We start from the raw sequence: 16,653 nt of genomic DNA, 5'->3' as shown, positions 1-16,653 counted from the left end.
AAAACCCAAATTTGGTTCCAATTCAATTCAATTCAATTCAATGAATTACTAGAATATGTCAATCCTACCAACTTGAAGCAATAGTTTTCATGTTTCCTCAACTTACATAATCAATTCATCAACTTAGAAATGACTGTGTCATTGATGAAGCGCTTAGGAGTCCTGGTCTCACCACGGCTCTGATTTTTGAACACCACATCATCATCCCATGGTTCCCATCTTCTTACACTTTTATGCACTGATGGGTTTCCTCCAAGCACATCTGCAGCAGCCAAGAGTTGGGTTGGTAACTTCTCAAGCTCATGTTAGTTTTTTGATATTATCAATGTCGGTATTTTCCAAGGCTTTCTAGGCCCAGAGACTAATTCACGCCGAGAGGTCATATCAAACGCTTTCTCCTCTTTGGCCACCAAGATTAATTTGAGATTTAAACTCCAATTAATGTTGACTATAGATTCGAACCTGGGTATGAGAGATTCTCACATTAGTAATTCGATCACATGTGATGGTTATAATATATTGATTATAAGCTCTCGTTAAAAAATTTAATAAGAATTATGACATTCTATAAACACAATAATTTTTAGGAAGCCAACTTTTTATCGAAACTATCAAGTTTTACCGTCGCGATTTCTCCAGCAAGAGATGGATCAAGTGATCAACTGCTTCTCTAGCTCGTGAAACTTCTTTCCATATAGATGAATTTCTTTTTGTTATAGATATTTTAAAAAAGAATTAGGTTCATTCCGCCACGTCATACATTAGCGACTTTGTCATTGCCTTCTTCCCCAAGGGGTCGGCGGGGTTCTTCTCCAAAAAAAAAAAAGGGGTCGGCGGGGGTTTTATATCTTCACGGAAAAGAAAGTTTCATATATCTAAAGCGCCATAAACCCTTCACCCTTGTGTTGCCGACCGAACTATTTCTTCGACCTCCAAACTCGACCAAACATGGTGAGCATTCTCTTCATCTTCCTCATCTATCTCGCTTTGTTTTCTCGGAAAAAAAGAAAGAAAGAATGAAGCTTTATGATGAACATTGAGAATCTAATTTGAAATCGATTATTCGTTTGTGCCTAATGAATGTTGGGTTTATCGATTCTAATTTCTGGGCTTAATGGGTTCTACATTCGGATCATAAAGGAGTATTCTTTGTGTTGCATGTGTGAAATTGATGAACTTTGTATCCATTTAGCTAGTTTGTGTTTGAATTTACAGCTAGTTTGTGTTTTGTTGTTGTTGCAATTGTAGAAGATTAACATATGAGTATTGTAATTGGATTAGGTGACTCCGTTGATAGGGGGAGCGGCTGTGGCGGCTGCTGCTTATGCTGGTAGATATGGCATTACGGCTTGGCAAGCATGGAAGGCAAGACCGCCAACTGCTAGATTGAGGAAATTTTACGAAGGCGGTTTTCAACCTACTATGACTCGGAGGGAGGCAGCTCTGATTCTTGGAGTCAGGTATCACGTTGCATAATGTCTAATGTTGGATTTTAGTAGTGATTAAAGTCATGTAAGATGTGTGTTCGATATCGATGATAGGGTGGTATGGGAGGTGCTGTGTTTAGTGTACTTTACAGCAAAATGGCATAGATGTTGCATTATTGTTGTTTCTGCAAGTATGGGTCTGTTATAGGGTTTGCCAAGTTTCACAAATCGTTGCAACTCTACTTAATCTTTGGTAGATTTACCCTATTTGATCTCTGGTGGGGTAGAACAGATGGGCCAGAATGTTTGATTGAAATAACTATATGATGTTAGTCCTAGAGAGTTGCTCTTGTTGAACCCTCTTCATATCCTTAGTCTTCAATTCATATTTGTGGCTTAAACTGAGTGTCTGTATTCAGAGAGGTTGAGGCACAGGTCGGTTGCCAACATATGTCTGGCTCAGCCTGTGCTCAAGTTAGGTTCTAAAATGCTTTTTGGCCTGCATGGCTGTTAGCCTGTTACAGTATCAGAACACTTCTATGCAATCCTCAAACCTAACTGAATATGTAGATGTAAACCAAGTGCAAACTTAACCAGTTCTTTAGAGAACTTTCTTTGTTAAAGTGGTTGTAGAACACACCAGACAGGAACTGACAAGTTTCTGAAAGTGAAAATGTAAACCGGAGAGGTCTCAGGAAATAATGCTTCTGAACTCTGTGAGGGCAATGTCTATAGTTTACTAGCAGCTGATACTGTGTTAGTTTGAGCTCAGCTTGTTATGTAGATGAGCCAAGACTTGGTCTTAAGCTTCTAAGCCGATTTTTTTTTTTTAGTGAAGCTGAATATCTTTTTACCCAACATGAGCTCAGCCATGCTACCGCTGGCCCAAGCAATTTTGGAGCAAGTCCTAATTTACGATCCTGAATCTCTGTTGTATTACATTTGTTCTCTACCTGATGTATTTTTTTTTTCAGGGAGAGTGTTCCCATAACCAAGGTCAGGGAAGCCCATAGGAGGGTGATGGTCGCTAACCATCCAGATGCAGGCGGTAGCCATTACCTTGCATCTAAAATTAACGAAGCCAAAGAAACCTTACTTGGAAGAACCAAAGGCAGCGGCTCTGCATTTTGATTGTACTCACTAGTGCTAGTGCTCCAAGGGAATAGACTTGGTTCTCGATATTTGAGTTTAAGGAGCATCATCGCTGTTTCAGATTGATGATTTATGATGTATATTAGTTGGAAATTTCTGTAGAAGCAAATTCATTTTATGAAGGTCACCGCGTATTGGCAGAAGCCTTGTACTCTTTATTTCATGATTTTGCTTAGCAGGAATAAGTTTAATCTGTATTGATATTGAAAGGTACCCAATTCTTTAGTCAATTGGATTTTGTTTTCGCTAGTAATCGAACATGCTGTTGATTCACATGCTACTACCCACCAGACATTTTACCTCACTATTAAAGTAGCAGAGTGAAAAGGTAACTGGTAACATGTAAAGAAGAGTAAATTAGTGTAACTAATGGGTTTAACCCCAAAATTATTCATATTTTGTGGCGTACATATTCTATAAAAGAGCTCTATTTTCCTTTCTCTGGCCGCACAAAAGCTTGAAGCTTCCGCTGGAGATGTCAAACAGGTTCATACAAATGATCATGTAAATTGGACCATCATGTTTCTTCTAAGTAGCTGTTGCGTCAAAAGTGCTAAACTTACAAATTTGGGAAAACTCTGGTCTTTTATGCTCCTGCGCGAACTGTGGTATATACATCAGAATTTTAAACTGAACAAATTAGCAGACTGTGTCATTCCCTGTGAGAATCAATGTTTGATGTTGATAGCTGTTCCGGATTGCCTTCCAATCTAGATGGAGTAACATCTGCCTCAACTGGACCTTGAGGGCTTCCAAAAAGAGTAGCGAACATCTGTCTATGGCATTCATCACAGAAATACAAGTAGGACAAGTGGCCTTCATTTGGGAGCTTATGCACATAAGCTCCAGGTAAAACCCGTGAAATGTAGTCAGTCACTGATGGTGGTATTATCTGATCATCCATCCCCTGTTTGCAATGATAAATTATGAATAACAGAAATATATATCACTAAAATAAGTTCTAGCCAAGAGGCATGCTTTTTTTTTTTTTGTGAGTTTATATTAGTTATGAATGTAATATAACATCTGTCGTTGGCATTTATGGAATTAAGACATGTTCTTCACCACCTCCTCCCAACGAAAGCAGGAGGTGAAGACTTGATCTGATGTTTATTGAGAACATAATATAGTATCTGGATTTCACATGTACACCAAGAATGGTACATGTTTTTAAAGACCATGCCATAAGAAATGATAAAGAACTGACCGTTGAAATAGATAAAACAAGGAAAATATATGAACAAACCTGCCATATGTGTATCTGACCTAGAAATCCAGTCAGTTCGCATTCTGCCTCACTGTAGAAGGACCTGAGCCAAGTTAGAATTCCTGTTTGATGACACTTTTTCTGCACCTGAAGATCTGCGAGACTAAACCCCCACTTGGATACTTGTAGCACAGCTTCCTCTATAAAGGGTTTAGTACTGCCCTGGCGAATTGACTCTTCCACATCCCTTTGCAAATGTTGTTCAACTTTTGGTTCTTCAAGTAGAATTTCATCCTGCACACATCAAGATTTTGAAAGTTGGTATCTCGTGCATTCAACTGAAGATGCACAATCATCTATGATAAATCATAAAAATCTGACTCCAATATTATAAGAAAAAGAAATTTAATTCCCACGAAAGCATTCCCCATGTAATCATTATGCATTAGCTGAAAAGGAGAAAAATATGTACTCAAGCTGGCGTTGGTTCCTTCTCGCTCACCACTATATAAAGAAGGCAAATAAACTTCGAATTAAATGAACTTACCCTCTTGCCCAGTGAGAGAGATAACCACTTGTCAATTCTGTCATGCTTTCCTGATAGGAAGCCTCGGCGGTAATAAGACGTTAGAAACTTTGGAAACCTACGAGCTAAGAAGTACATTGTTTTCCTTCTAAGAACCCATGGTTCCCAAGTTCTTTTCATCTCTTCCTTAGTCATGCCAGCTTCATAAGGATTAATTATTGGGGCCACCATAGCTGCACCTGCAAATGTACTAAAGATAATTACCAATAAAGTAAATGTAATAAGAATTGAGAGAAGTTAGATTAATCAATAGATGAACATTAAATAAGGTCCAGGCCTCCAAGGGTTGCTAATTAAATAAGATGATGCTAACCATGCGCAGAACCAAATTGGTTCAAAATAAAATTTATAGGAATGATGAGTATAGTATACCTGCAACTTTGTCAGGAATGTATCTGAGAGCAGCCCAAGCATGCATAGCTCCACTTGAGTGGCCCAGTACCCAGAACTTGTCTTCAATACCAATGGCATTGGCTAAACACAGAATATCCAATGCAGATGAGTTCAGATTCCTGCTGGGATGAGGATCACTCTCCCCAAAGCCAGGGAGATCATATGTGATCAAGCGGATACCAAACTCCTCAAGCAACGATATTTTAATTCCCGGCATAGCTTCAAAAATAAAAAAAGAGAAAGTTTTGGAACACAACAAAGTGAGTTGAATTCCTATGATTTTCACCAAGATTACAGATATATCATCAAATCAAATTTCGAAGCGTCACTTACCTGCAAGTCGTGATGACAGAAACGAATGAGGAGCAATCAGTGAAATTCGAGTTGTTTTAGCTGGGACACCTTGCTCGTGATATGCTAATCGTCTTCCATCTGGAAGTAGCACATGACTAGCACTAGGAGGATGCATCTGTACTCTCTTCACTTGTCGAACCAAGGTTTTGTGTTCGGTATTTATACTTATAGCTGCACACATTCGACAATATATGCAAACCATATCAAGCTTAGACCATTTTGGAGTAATAATGTATATTGCAGTCAAATTTTAGTCACTCTCAAAGTCTAGAGTTCACAGGAAAATGATGGCAAGTATAGAACAACTTTCTATGACACTTAAAATGTTGAGGACAGATCAAAAGACAAAGAAATGATTGGGAACAAGAATTAAAATCACCATCAAAAAACTGTAGAACAGAACTATGAGTCTAAATTGTTATATGAATGACTCTTTCTTTTTGAGATTTTTTCTTTTGTTCATTCATATAACGAAAACTATAACAATCACCAGAGTAGCACCACACTAGTACAGCCAAACTGTATACAAGACCCGACTTTAAGTTGGTACACTAACATCATCACTCACAAAGTCACATCCGTATTTATAAGATTCCTGTTTCTTGGCAGCATAGTGCCAAGTACAGCAAACAACTTATTTTGGCAACTACTAAATCCTCACACAGGTTTAGCTGATGCAACAAACCCAAGTGAAAGGACCTAAAATTATCAATACATGTCAAGAAGGCAAACTGCAGAACTTCCCATATAATCTCATAAATGTTCCAGGAAGGAAAAGAATTTGGTTTTTGAAATTAACTTCAGAGTGTATAATTGACTGCATAATCATATGACAACAGAAAAATTGGCATTCGGTGAATGAGTCGGTGATCACGCACATAAAAATTATAGCTCAGCAAGAACACAATATTCGACTTTGTAGTATAATTATATCACATGAACACACTGACCAAAAGAGTAACAAAATCAGGAAACAACACACCATAACAAATAACTTCGCGATACCAACACAATTCAAAACACATGTAAATGCTGAAGTAATCATAAATAGAATAACAAGTTGACAACACATTCAATTTTCACGAGTAGCAGCAAGAACACTATGCTCACCTGTAAGAGCAAGAATGAAAACAAAGAGAATCACCGGCCAAGCGTGCGCCGGATCCCGATCCTCCGGCAAGAACTCATTCAAGTAGCTCAACTTGGCCTTCGCCTTAGCACAAGGCTTCTCCAGCTTCCTCACAACGTACGAGTCCTCAGTCAACAAGCTCTGCCGCACAATGTCCTTACATCCCCTCCCCAAATCCAGCAGAATCTCCCCCCACGCCATCGCGAACCCCTTCACCTGATCCCTCAAACTCTCCGACTGCTCCTCCTCCGCCGCCGGCGCTGCGAACGACGGCGTCGAGATTCCGACAGGATCGCCTAACAGACTCGCCAGCTCGTCCCGGAACGAGTTCGATCCTCCCGCCTCCGACATTTCCGCTGCAAAACGGCGCAGTTTAGTGGAGACGAAGGAGAAGATGAAGCTTGAAATAGAGCTCCGCAGTAACGAAATGGTTGTGTGATTTATATGATATACTTTTCAAGCGTGACATTCAAGCAAAGCTTAGTTTAATCCAAATCCAGATTAGTATAAAGAAGAAATAAGCGACCACGATTCAAAGCAAAACCGAATCGGAAAAACTAATACATCAACAAAAGTAAAAGGCCAAAAGCACCTGCGGCTTTCGCTCGGCTCCTCTCTTTTTTATCTTCTACTTTCCGATGATGAAACCGTCGGCTCTGATCTGAGTCGTGTACGTAATTGACTGCTCACTCATTTTTCACTTTTTACCTGACAATTGACTGCTCAACTGAAACCTCCGGCTCTCCGCCATTGATGGTTTCTCACTCCCTGTCCTCTCTCTGTGGGCTCACTGGTGGGTGGTTTTATTAGTGAAGGAGGTGGATTTGACGGGTTGGGTCTGTCCACGTCAGCAAGTGATACGCCGTGCGCTTAACGGATGGCGAGCGGTTCGGCCGGCGTGTCGTCAGAGATTGCCGGTTTGGTGTGCATGTGACATGGGAATGTTTGCTCATATTTTTTTAGGGTTGTCTGTGATACGGTGTCGTTCCGAGGAGTACGTTTCTATTCAACATCCACCGTCAACCAAAAAAATTAATGGCAACCAGAGGCGAAACCAGCCCTTGAGCCGATAAGCTTCATACAAAAAAAATGGTGAAATTGTTCTTACTGTTGGTGGAATGATTTTTACTGTAGGCGAAGTACTTAACTCCGAGGGTTAACAGAGCTAGAGAGACGTTTTCGTAAATATTGGTTTAAAACAGTGGCAAAAACTCAAAACAGCCCTAACTCAGTCTCCGTCTAAATCAAAACGGTGCGTACCGGACCTCTTCTTCTTCGCGCCGCTGAAGTTTCTGGTTGAAGTCACCCAAGGCTTTCCGTTCTCGTTCTGGTTTCCATGGCCGGTGAGCCGATGGTTCAGGACCAAAGGCAGCGCACTTTGCAGGCACTGGAGAGAAGGTTCGAGGCTGCCAAAGCCGAACTCGATTTCCACCAAACGAAGAACACAAAGAGATTGAAAACCGAAGGACCCCCAAGATTGAAACCACATGCCGCAATTTCTTCAGCTATTGATTCTTCACCCAAGTTAGCCAACACACCAAAAGCAACTCCATCGAAGAAAGGTTAATTTGTGTTTTTCACTGTATATATGAGCTTTGTTACTGTGTGTGTATTTAGTTGATCCTGATTAGTTTTACTTGTTGTTGATAGGGAATTTCACATTTACTGGCTATGTGAATTCACAAGGTATATATTTTAAGCTTATGTGAATTTAATCTGAACTGAGAAAATAGTAGTATATGTGTGAATTTGTTTGCTTGAAATTTATGAAGATATCGACGAGAATGGTCCAACGTATGCTAAACTATCGCACCCTATAGATGAGCGTCTACTAGCAGCTAGTAATGTTGAGGTACTTGATCATTTGTTTTGTAGATTGATGTAAAAGGTAATTTGTTTAACTTGTGGGCTTAATATTTTGCGTTGCGAAAATGTAGGTCTCTGGTAGAGAAGAAAGTAAAGTTAGAAATGTGTTGCATGAGCTTTTTCAGAGTGGCGACTCTGCGCAGAAGTATATGCAAGGATCAAAACGCAAAGACATCGGCAACTGGATGCTCCTTGATAATTATGTGAAAGGACGTGGAGCTTCTGGCTTCCGTGCCAGGGCGTTGCAGAGGAATTCAAAGCGATCGAGGAAGCGTATGTCGATGAAGCAGCAAAAGAAGAATGGATTGTTTGATTTTCCTCGAGAGCTGCATAGGTGAGCTTAATATTTCTCAGTGTATACTCTTTTATTTTTTTAGTCTGTGGTTCAGTCAATGGCTTATTTAACCCATGAGTAGTACTATATTTGATTTGAAGTTGGTGGAGAGATGTAGTCTGTGATAATATGATTTAACAATTTTTTAATGCCTGCTTTTCAAACTGTTAGCTCACACATTTTTTTGGATGCAGCTATGATAAATTTAAGCCAATGCATGAGATGTGGAAAGGCTATATCACACAACTTCTCAAAACTACTGGGTACAAATGCCCTGTTCTTTGTCAGTATTCTTGGGTATTTAAATATTTGTACTTTATTTTTGGTGTTTGACGATGTAACCATAATTTACTTCAATCATGTAGGAAAACACAGCTGGCTCAGTCTCTTCTTATTGCAGATCTACATGGTGCTATTATTTCAGGTCACATGTTCTTAAATTTTTTTCTTTAACAAGGTGTTCAGATGAATACTTTATATGCCACGTAAAAGATGAAAATTCCATGCCTCTTTTTTTGGAAACCACACGTAGAACTGTAGAAGACATATATGCCATTTATAAGTTGAAAATTCATCAAGATAGTGTAAACTATGATCAATTAAGTTTGAAGAAGGATATATGTAGAAGTTTAATCTAACCATTCTTACCCTTACAGTAAGATTCTTTTGCTGTTTTGTGGTTATATGAATGGCTACGAGATAAATACATCTTGCCTTCCAATGAGTAATATTCCATCACTTATCTGACTGAAATTTGAAATGTCTGGACTGACACTTGATTTCACTTAACCAGTCAGCATATTAATACTCACTATAATTAGCTGTCTATTTTGGCAGTTGTTGACTGTAAAGTGACTTCCTACACTGGAGTGAGTGGTATCATGATCCGTGAAACAGCAGAAACATTTGGCATAATTACAGAAGATGATAAATTCCGAGGTAATTCTGCTGCTGTTTCAAACTTCAAAGTTAACTGTATCTGATAAGGCCCTTGTATATATAAGGAAGTTAGGCAAGCCCACCTGCATGTTGTAGGATGTAAAGGCTGGCTATGACCATACTGCAGTTTGGCTCTTTGTGTTATGTTTTGTCTAATTGCAGCTTTACTACTGTTAAAGAAAAAAAAAATCTCTTGTGCTGAGTTATTTATGTAACGTATTTGTTTTACTTCTTCTCTTGCATGATTTCTTCTACATTATCAACGAGTTATCCGTCCAGTTTCTTTTATATCTGGTTATAATTGATGAATGATAACTGGCCATATGTGATTTTGTTGACGCTGATAGATTTATTTATTATTTTGTTTGGGTATATAATGCAGTGGTGCCAAAAAGGTTTTCTGTTTTTGTATTTCAAGTGGATTGCTTGAAGATTACCTTGCATGGGGACAAACTGACTTCAAGAAACTTGGGTTCATGATCTCAGACATGATCATTGCAGGACAGATGATCGTCATCTTGTAATATAGATAGTCAGTATTTGTCATGTTACAGCTTTCAGGGTATGATTGACTTCATTAATAGTATTGTCCCTTAGGATAAAAAAATAGTTTGGTTCATTTTGCAAAGTAGACAATTGGTGTTATGGAAAGAATATAAGAGATCATTTGTACTAGCTTGACTAATCACTAGGTTTTTAAATGTGGTGAACTCAATGCCTTAATCACATGGGATGGACCTGCCCTCCTTTTTTTCAAATATTGATCCTAGCCTTTATGCTGTGAAGATTATGTTCTCTTTAACTTGCTTAAACATCCAGACCCATAAAAAATATTGCTCAAGGCATGGTGTACATCTCTCCTTCTAGTATCCGTATTTAGTCTAATGATGAAAATGTATATTAAGTGATTTCAGAGCTAAATGATGTTTGACTTATTGATTGATTTGCTGGCCTTCTGAATTTGATGCACTGTGTCTTGTAAAATGGATGGGTGTATCAGGTTCCATCTTGCATATATCAACCGCTAGGAAGTTGGAAGCATCTTAGATATCAAAGATGTGATAATGAATCAGCTTTATCAGATTCTTCTCTATTTCAATATCCAGCTTTCTGAGATGACTTTATTTAAATTCCTAGCATGCTATATTGCAGAACATATAGACTTCGAAGTAATTATTATTGACTGTCATAACAGAGTTTCATTGAAGTTAATGCCGAAATGTCAAGTTTATCGATTGAACAGCAGGATGAGCAGCTGGGAGGGCTTTGGCATCAACGTTCAAAGGGTACTGAATATGACATGAAGACTGGAGACTCACAATTGCCAGTTGGTATTTGACATGATTGCCGGCCACAAAATACAGAATGAGAAAAACCACAAAGTTGTCGGAGTTTAGGAAAGGATCTAATACTTGTCTCTTACTCCTCTTAGGTGGTCTTCTGGTGCATCCTAATTTTTGTCTCTTAGGGGGTCTTCTGTTTCATCATGTTTCAGTTATAAGCAGTACGACATTCAAAGAAGATTATGTATGATATGCTTGATTTAATAACAATCTGTATACTGATCATACCATCACATCTCTAATGTTTCCATCTCTAATTAAACAGTCTGCTTTCACTACTCAAATAACTGCAAATTCTATTAGCTGAAATTGAAGATAGGGACTTGTATGTGAATCTATTCCTCCTTGGGAATTGAAGAAAATCAGCAACTGAAAAAAATTTGTGCTTCTGAATCATGAAGGCTTATCGACATTATATATGATCACAAAGCAAGGAAGAACAGCCTCCGAATTCAAAATCAAGAGCTCTTTGGAATCGCTAAACTGATTCCCGTTCCATGCCATCACAGAATCAAACTCACCTCCGTCGTTGTCCATGAGTCCATGTGCATGAAAATGAGCAATTCGACCTGCAATCACTTTACATATCACCAGGGCCTTCCTTGCAGTCATCTTTTTCTTCAAGCATTCCCTACTCACCTTCTGATGAGCCATCCAGCTGGTCCCGAAAAACGAGATTGTTCCATCGTCGTCTGAAAGCTCTGAAGTTATCATTCTGCAAACTTGGCAACATTTCCGCTGACAAATGCTAGTGTCACCATTGATGCCTAGAGAGCAAGTAACTGTTGCCCCATGGAATTGCAAAAGCTCATTCCCATCCACCACCAACTTCTCCATCCTCTTTAAAATCCTACCCTTTTTGTAAGTAGCTTTCACGTCTTCTCTGTACTCTTCGAGCCTTCGAAGCACATTTTTACTATGATTTACCCTCAACACCTTCTCAATCTTGAGGCCTACTTCACTACTAGCCCAGCCTGATCTCACAATACTCTCTACAATCCCAACAGGATGATCTTTCTCAACAAGCTCTGAAAATGCCTTGATCAATTTCTTCTCCTTGAGCTTTGAAGAAGAACGACTTGCATGGTGGGGGTGGAGGTTTTCCTGGTGTTTCGAAGGTAGTATTACTACTTTTTCTTCCTCTTCTTCCTTGAAAAGAAGTCGTTTTGAGTCTTTTGGTGAAGAACAGAGGTGTCGTTTTGAGTGGTCTTCTTGTGGCGATCGTGGCTTGGGTTTGAAGCATTTTATGGTGGAACTTGGGTGACAAACCAAAGCTGCCAAAGAAGCTGCGATAAGACACCTTTCAACCATGGCTTCTTTGGTTTTGGGGGACACAGGCCATTTGTGCAAATGGTTGAAAATCAGAGAGATAAGAAACTCAGAATCCAAAATTTTGCCCTATAATTTCGTCAACTTCAATGCAGAGATTGGATATCCAATCTAATTGCTTGAATTTTGGGTGCCAATTTAATGCTAATAAGGCCGTACGGATTTACCATAATATAGTTGATCTTTGATCAATATACACGAGAATATTCGATCAAAAACCACGTTAATTTGATCGGAGTCCATTAATTTGAGTTTATGGACTTTATTGCACTTGCAATATATGCATATAAATGCCACATTACCCGCAGGCATTCCATTCTTTATGGCTACAATATCCTTTTAGATTAGATTAAAATAAATGTTGGATGTGCAACACCTTTTTTTTTTTTTTTTTAGATATTGCAATGTGTGAATTTAAGAAGATCAGAGTTAGAACAACGAAAATAATGCCAAAAAATAACTCTGGAAAGTGAAAACATTATCAAAATTGACAGAATTACCAAAATGACTTATAAATGAGAATTTTATGTCATTTGATTTTTCATCCATCAGGTATTAAATTGTCTGATTAGCCATATATCAGGTACCATAAGAGATATTCACCTATTATTTTATAAGTATTTTTTATTCGAGAAATTTTAAATACACACTCATACTCAATACACAACCAATTTAAATTTATATTCCAATATTTTTACTAAATACACCACATAAAGAACCTAAAATGCCCTTAAATAAAAATCATCAAATACCCTCATTATATATATAGGGCTACTATTTAGTGTGATTAATATATTGATTGATTTACGTTAACATCTTCCAAATGTTCATGTCGGTTCAGTCTAAAAAATCATAGGTCATTTATATCGATTATTATTAGTTCTTGTGAATAATTATAGGTTGTTCTTTTCATATTCTTCAAACATGATAATGATAAACAAAATGAAATATATATATATATAATTATATATATACACAATGTCGATGACATTGATGAAGAAAACAATGAAGAAGATGAACTTATTTTTTGTTGATTGTAAGAAGATGAAATCTAATTAAATGAAAAATCAGAATTTTCGTACACGAATTACCTTGTTCGAAATTCTAAAATAGAATTTTCTATTGTTTTGAGAAAATTAAGGAATGAATTGATTGTTTGGATTGATTTCCAATCAAAATAGATGCTACATTAAAAATTCTTATTTTCTTTGTTTCCAAAAGTAAATATTCCGTCTTTGATGATTTAATTTATTTTTTATTTTCGTGAGTATTATGTATGTCTATTTTGTTCATTTAACATTCGTGCAAAATGTTATTTGAAATATAAATTGATAGGAGTGTGTATTAAATATTTAAGGGTGTGTATTTAAAACTTCTCTTTCTATTCATGTCAATCGATGATTGAGAATATGTGTACGAAATTAATAATGCCTCATAACGTCTCTCTATGCTAGACCGTTTTTCGGTATATCTTCCATGAGACAAATTTTGTAGTTGATCGTTTGGTTAACTTCCATCACGATCGTGCTACTCCTACTATTTGGTTTAATTGCTTTTCCCGTTTATGAGCTCCTAGCGGTTCCATTTGATCAGCAGGGGGTTGTTCTCCTGGATTTTCGTTGTAGTTTTTTTCTTCTTCCTTAAAATAAAAGAAAAATGCTATAGCTAGACTGGTCTATTCTATAGTCATGGTCTTAGACAATCGACGCCCGATAGCGCCGGCCTCTGTGCTGGAAGAAACGAACCCCCGATTGTTGGGCGGTCTTGTCCGACTTATAGTTTCTTCTGGCGAGAATTGCGTTTAGCTCCTACCCAAAGAAACAACTGGGAAAACGAGTGTCACTTAAACCTTGCAAATGTAAGATCTATGGACTGCAAGACGCGTGCATTACTTGCATGCTAGCTACGTGCATGTTCCTACTGGAACCCAGCAGCTCTGTTGAACAACTATTTTGCACAAGTTTCTCATCTCATATTCCAGGCCATCTTTTACACACACACACTCTCTCTCTCTCTCTCTCTCTCTCTCTCTCTCTCTCTAGCTCTCTTATTTCTATCTCTCTCTGATCGGCGCAGACTGCTGAGCTTGTAATCATGGGCGCATGCGCGACGTGCTGTGAGCTCCTCCTCGCCATATTACTTCCACCACTCGGCGTCGTCTTCCGCTATGGCTGTGGCGTAAGCGACCCAACATATATCCCAAACTAGCTATGTTCTTCTCGTCAGTTAAGTTTTCTTTTTTCTTTCTGGTAATATATATGATCGAGCTTCATCGATCACGTTTGTTGAAATTGCAGGTAGAGTTTTGGATCTGCTTGTTGCTGACGATTTGCGGTTATATACCTGGAATTATATATGCTGTTTGTATCTTGTGTCAGTAAATAAATAGTTTTTGTTTGTGTTGGATCGGATTGGTTTAAGTTTAGTTGTATGTAGTAAGGAATTATTGTTACAGCTTAATTATTTTGGTTCTAAAGTACGTGAAAGACATGTTTTTGTAATTTTCCCCAACAATTTCGAGTTCTTTTGTTATCATTCGCATGGATCGATGTAGTATTGTCTCTCGTAGGTATGAATCCCAGGCTCCCCATGCCAGCTCCAAATCATTACTGAAGTTTAAGGTGTGTAGCTTTTATGGTGGAGGCATTCTGAATATATACAATATATACAGAATATAGCTAGAGTACTCCAGTGTTTCTTGGCAATATAGTTGAAAGCGCATTCCGGCATCTGAAATAAGATGTGCATGCTGTACTGGATCTATACGTACAATGGACTTTGAAGTGCTACGGGTTCTTGAAACTTGCTTCTAACTAGCTTGCATGACATATGCGATTTTAGGTATGTTGAAAACGCTTTCAGTTTGTAGTTAATTTGTGTTTGACATAGTTATGAGTATTTCTTTCAAGTATTACACAAGTACATTAGGTGCGTGTTTCCGCAAGAAAACTAGGTGCGTGTTTCCGCAAGAAAACATGTTCATCATCCACCACGTACATGATCGAATCACAAGATATAGCCATTGTGTGCTTCTACGCAAATAAGTGATGTTGAAGCAGACCTTACGTACATGTTCCACTGAAAGCATGCATCAAAGCTTTGTGGCTGTTGAACATTCACGTTATCTAAGCTAGAACAAGCTCTACGTACATAAAGATTTCCACTGAAAGGGTTTCAATTAATTATTGGATAGGATGGCCCCGATGATCATATTCATCACGCTCGATTCTTAATTATTGACGTACATTTAACAAGACATTTGAAAATGGCGTGAATATTATGGACCTTATAATTATTCATATTCCCTGGACCATAGGCAAGTCTGTCGTGAGTGTCGATAGTTCTTAACTTCAGGTCATTATTTTCCAGAGCGATTCTGAGGAGTGGTGTAATGTGGAGACAAAGAACTTGATCTCTCTTTAGTTTATATAAATAAACTGTAGCTCCTACAAATTAATTGGTATGCCACTCCACCGTCTGTCTTACTATTTATTAATAATAATTATTCTTATCAAAAATCTTATGGGTAAAATGTCACATATCTCACGTGACGTGTAAAATTAATCTTATTCCCAATTAAATTTTGGGAAAAAATATCGTTTGTCCCAATTGAAAGTTTTTCTATCTCTACTCTCTAACATCTATCAGCGGATGAGTTCTTAACAACAATACTTTTAAGAGGCAAAATTAAAATTTTTGTCCCTAATAAGGTGTTTGAGTGATGAAAATTAGTTCCGTCCCAAAAAAACCGTCTTTAATTGTAGTGGATGTTCGTGGACAGGTTTTGAACACGTGAAACAGCACAGTTTAACAACAACTAATTAGCTATCGTATAGCTAGTTTCCAATGCGCTTTCATTTTCAGGAATGAGTGTCAGTACTTTTCCCATTGCTTATAAAAGGGTATTGCTCATGTTAGTTGCTTTGTTCCTAGAAAATGATCACACATTATAAGCCATTCAAATACGGGTTCATCTGGGGTACATCGTTGTACACCATACAGCAGGTGTTGAATGGCTGGGAAGAACTGTCATTTTCTGCACGCAGTGTGGTGTGCTTCAGCGGTTGAATTTGCCGGCGTATCCCATACAACCGCGTAGGATAGAATTTTCTTTCAAATACTACCTTCGCTTTCTTTGCAAACAAACTAGAGAGGCATGCAAACAAGTGTGACATATGGTGTACGATATTCAATTTAATTAAGTGGGTAGAATGCATTATATACTATCCCAAAATATAAAAGGAAATGTGATTAATGTGCCATACCGTACGTAACCTTTAATGAGGTTGATGCGATTGTCTCATGTGACGTAGACTAGTTCAATTAAAGAGTGTCACGTTACTGGCATAGATGTGATCGAGCGAATGCACCCTTTGATGACACAGTACAATGTTGATAAACTTTGCTACTAATATGGAATAACAACATTTGGTGAATAGCTAACACAAGTAGATTAGGTGCAACTCGATCCGATCCACTATGTTACATCTTGTTAATCTACAATAGAAATTAAGAACAAAGAGATTGGACAGACTAGCAAAACAGAATTGCAATTTAAAACACATCATATATAGAGCCATAAAGCCAGAGGTAA

General features: G+C 38.0%; 5 protein-coding genes across 10 annotated transcripts; 3 read left to right on the top strand and 2 right to left on the bottom strand.

Moving 5' to 3' along the window:
* The first annotated feature begins 804 nt into the window (after nucleotides 1-804).
* LOC126797615 (mitochondrial import inner membrane translocase subunit TIM14-1-like) lies at nucleotides 805-2,722 on the top strand. The gene is made up of 3 exons (XM_050524281.1): nucleotides 805-951; nucleotides 1,282-1,460; nucleotides 2,402-2,722. Exons 1-3 carry the CDS (start codon nucleotides 949-951, stop codon nucleotides 2,556-2,558), a joined length of 339 nt encoding a protein of 112 aa, XP_050380238.1. The 5' UTR covers nucleotides 805-948; the 3' UTR covers nucleotides 2,559-2,722.
* Nucleotides 2,723-2,900: 178 nt separating this feature from the next.
* LOC126797614 (uncharacterized) lies at nucleotides 2,901-7,042 on the bottom strand. Of its 3 annotated transcripts, none has more exons than XM_050524278.1 (7): nucleotides 6,841-7,042; nucleotides 6,230-6,604; nucleotides 5,099-5,290; nucleotides 4,745-4,984; nucleotides 4,334-4,551; nucleotides 3,826-4,080; nucleotides 2,901-3,486 (listed from the first exon to the last, which is right to left on the bottom strand). In XM_050524278.1, the coding sequence occupies exons 2-7, from the start codon at nucleotides 6,597-6,599 to the stop codon at nucleotides 3,232-3,234; spliced, it is 1,530 nt and encodes a 509-aa protein (XP_050380235.1). In that variant the 5' UTR covers nucleotides 6,600-6,604; nucleotides 6,841-7,042; the 3' UTR covers nucleotides 2,901-3,231. The 3 variants fall into 3 exon arrangements, with proteins under 3 accessions (XP_050380235.1, XP_050380234.1, XP_050380237.1); XM_050524277.1 differs by lacking the exon at nucleotides 6,841-7,042 and adding an exon at nucleotides 6,702-6,719; XM_050524280.1 differs by lacking the exon at nucleotides 6,841-7,042 and having other exon boundaries at nucleotides 6,230-6,688.
* A 444-nt stretch (nucleotides 7,043-7,486) lies between these two features.
* Nucleotides 7,487-10,969, top strand: LOC126798460 (ribonuclease MRP protein subunit POP4). 4 transcript variants are annotated; one of them, XR_007672522.1, is made up of 9 exons: nucleotides 7,487-7,810; nucleotides 7,899-7,934; nucleotides 8,021-8,100; nucleotides 8,186-8,448; nucleotides 8,643-8,711; nucleotides 8,814-8,872; nucleotides 9,283-9,387; nucleotides 9,770-9,949; nucleotides 10,631-10,969. XR_007672522.1 is itself a non-coding variant. In XM_050525439.1 (8 exons), exons 1-8 carry the CDS (start codon nucleotides 7,585-7,587, stop codon nucleotides 9,865-9,867), a joined length of 933 nt encoding a protein of 310 aa, XP_050381396.1. In that variant the 5' UTR covers nucleotides 7,487-7,584; the 3' UTR covers nucleotides 9,868-10,072. The 4 variants fall into 4 exon arrangements, 2 of the variants coding, with proteins under 2 accessions (XP_050381396.1, XP_050381395.1); XR_007672521.1 differs by having other exon boundaries at nucleotides 10,583-10,969; XM_050525439.1 differs by lacking the exon at nucleotides 10,631-10,969 and having other exon boundaries at nucleotides 9,286-9,387; nucleotides 9,770-10,072.
* A 154-nt stretch (nucleotides 10,970-11,123) lies between these two features.
* On the bottom strand, nucleotides 11,124-12,041 carry LOC126796802 (uncharacterized). The gene has a single exon (XM_050523526.1). The coding sequence runs from the start codon at nucleotides 12,039-12,041 to the stop codon at nucleotides 11,124-11,126; it is 918 nt and encodes a 305-aa protein (XP_050379483.1).
* Nucleotides 12,042-14,150: 2,109 nt separating this feature from the next.
* LOC126799898 (hydrophobic protein RCI2A-like) lies at nucleotides 14,151-14,440 on the top strand. The gene is made up of 2 exons (XM_050527160.1): nucleotides 14,151-14,237; nucleotides 14,357-14,440. Exons 1-2 carry the CDS (start codon nucleotides 14,154-14,156, stop codon nucleotides 14,438-14,440), a joined length of 168 nt encoding a protein of 55 aa, XP_050383117.1. The 5' UTR covers nucleotides 14,151-14,153.
* The last annotated feature ends 2,213 nt before the right edge of the window (nucleotides 14,441-16,653 follow it).

Source organism: Argentina anserina, chromosome 6, assembly GCF_933775445.1.
Source record: "Argentina anserina chromosome 6, drPotAnse1.1, whole genome shotgun sequence".
Taxonomy (NCBI): Eukaryota; Viridiplantae; Streptophyta; class Magnoliopsida; order Rosales; family Rosaceae; genus Argentina; species Argentina anserina.
This window is presented reverse-complemented; position numbering and strand designations above follow the sequence as displayed.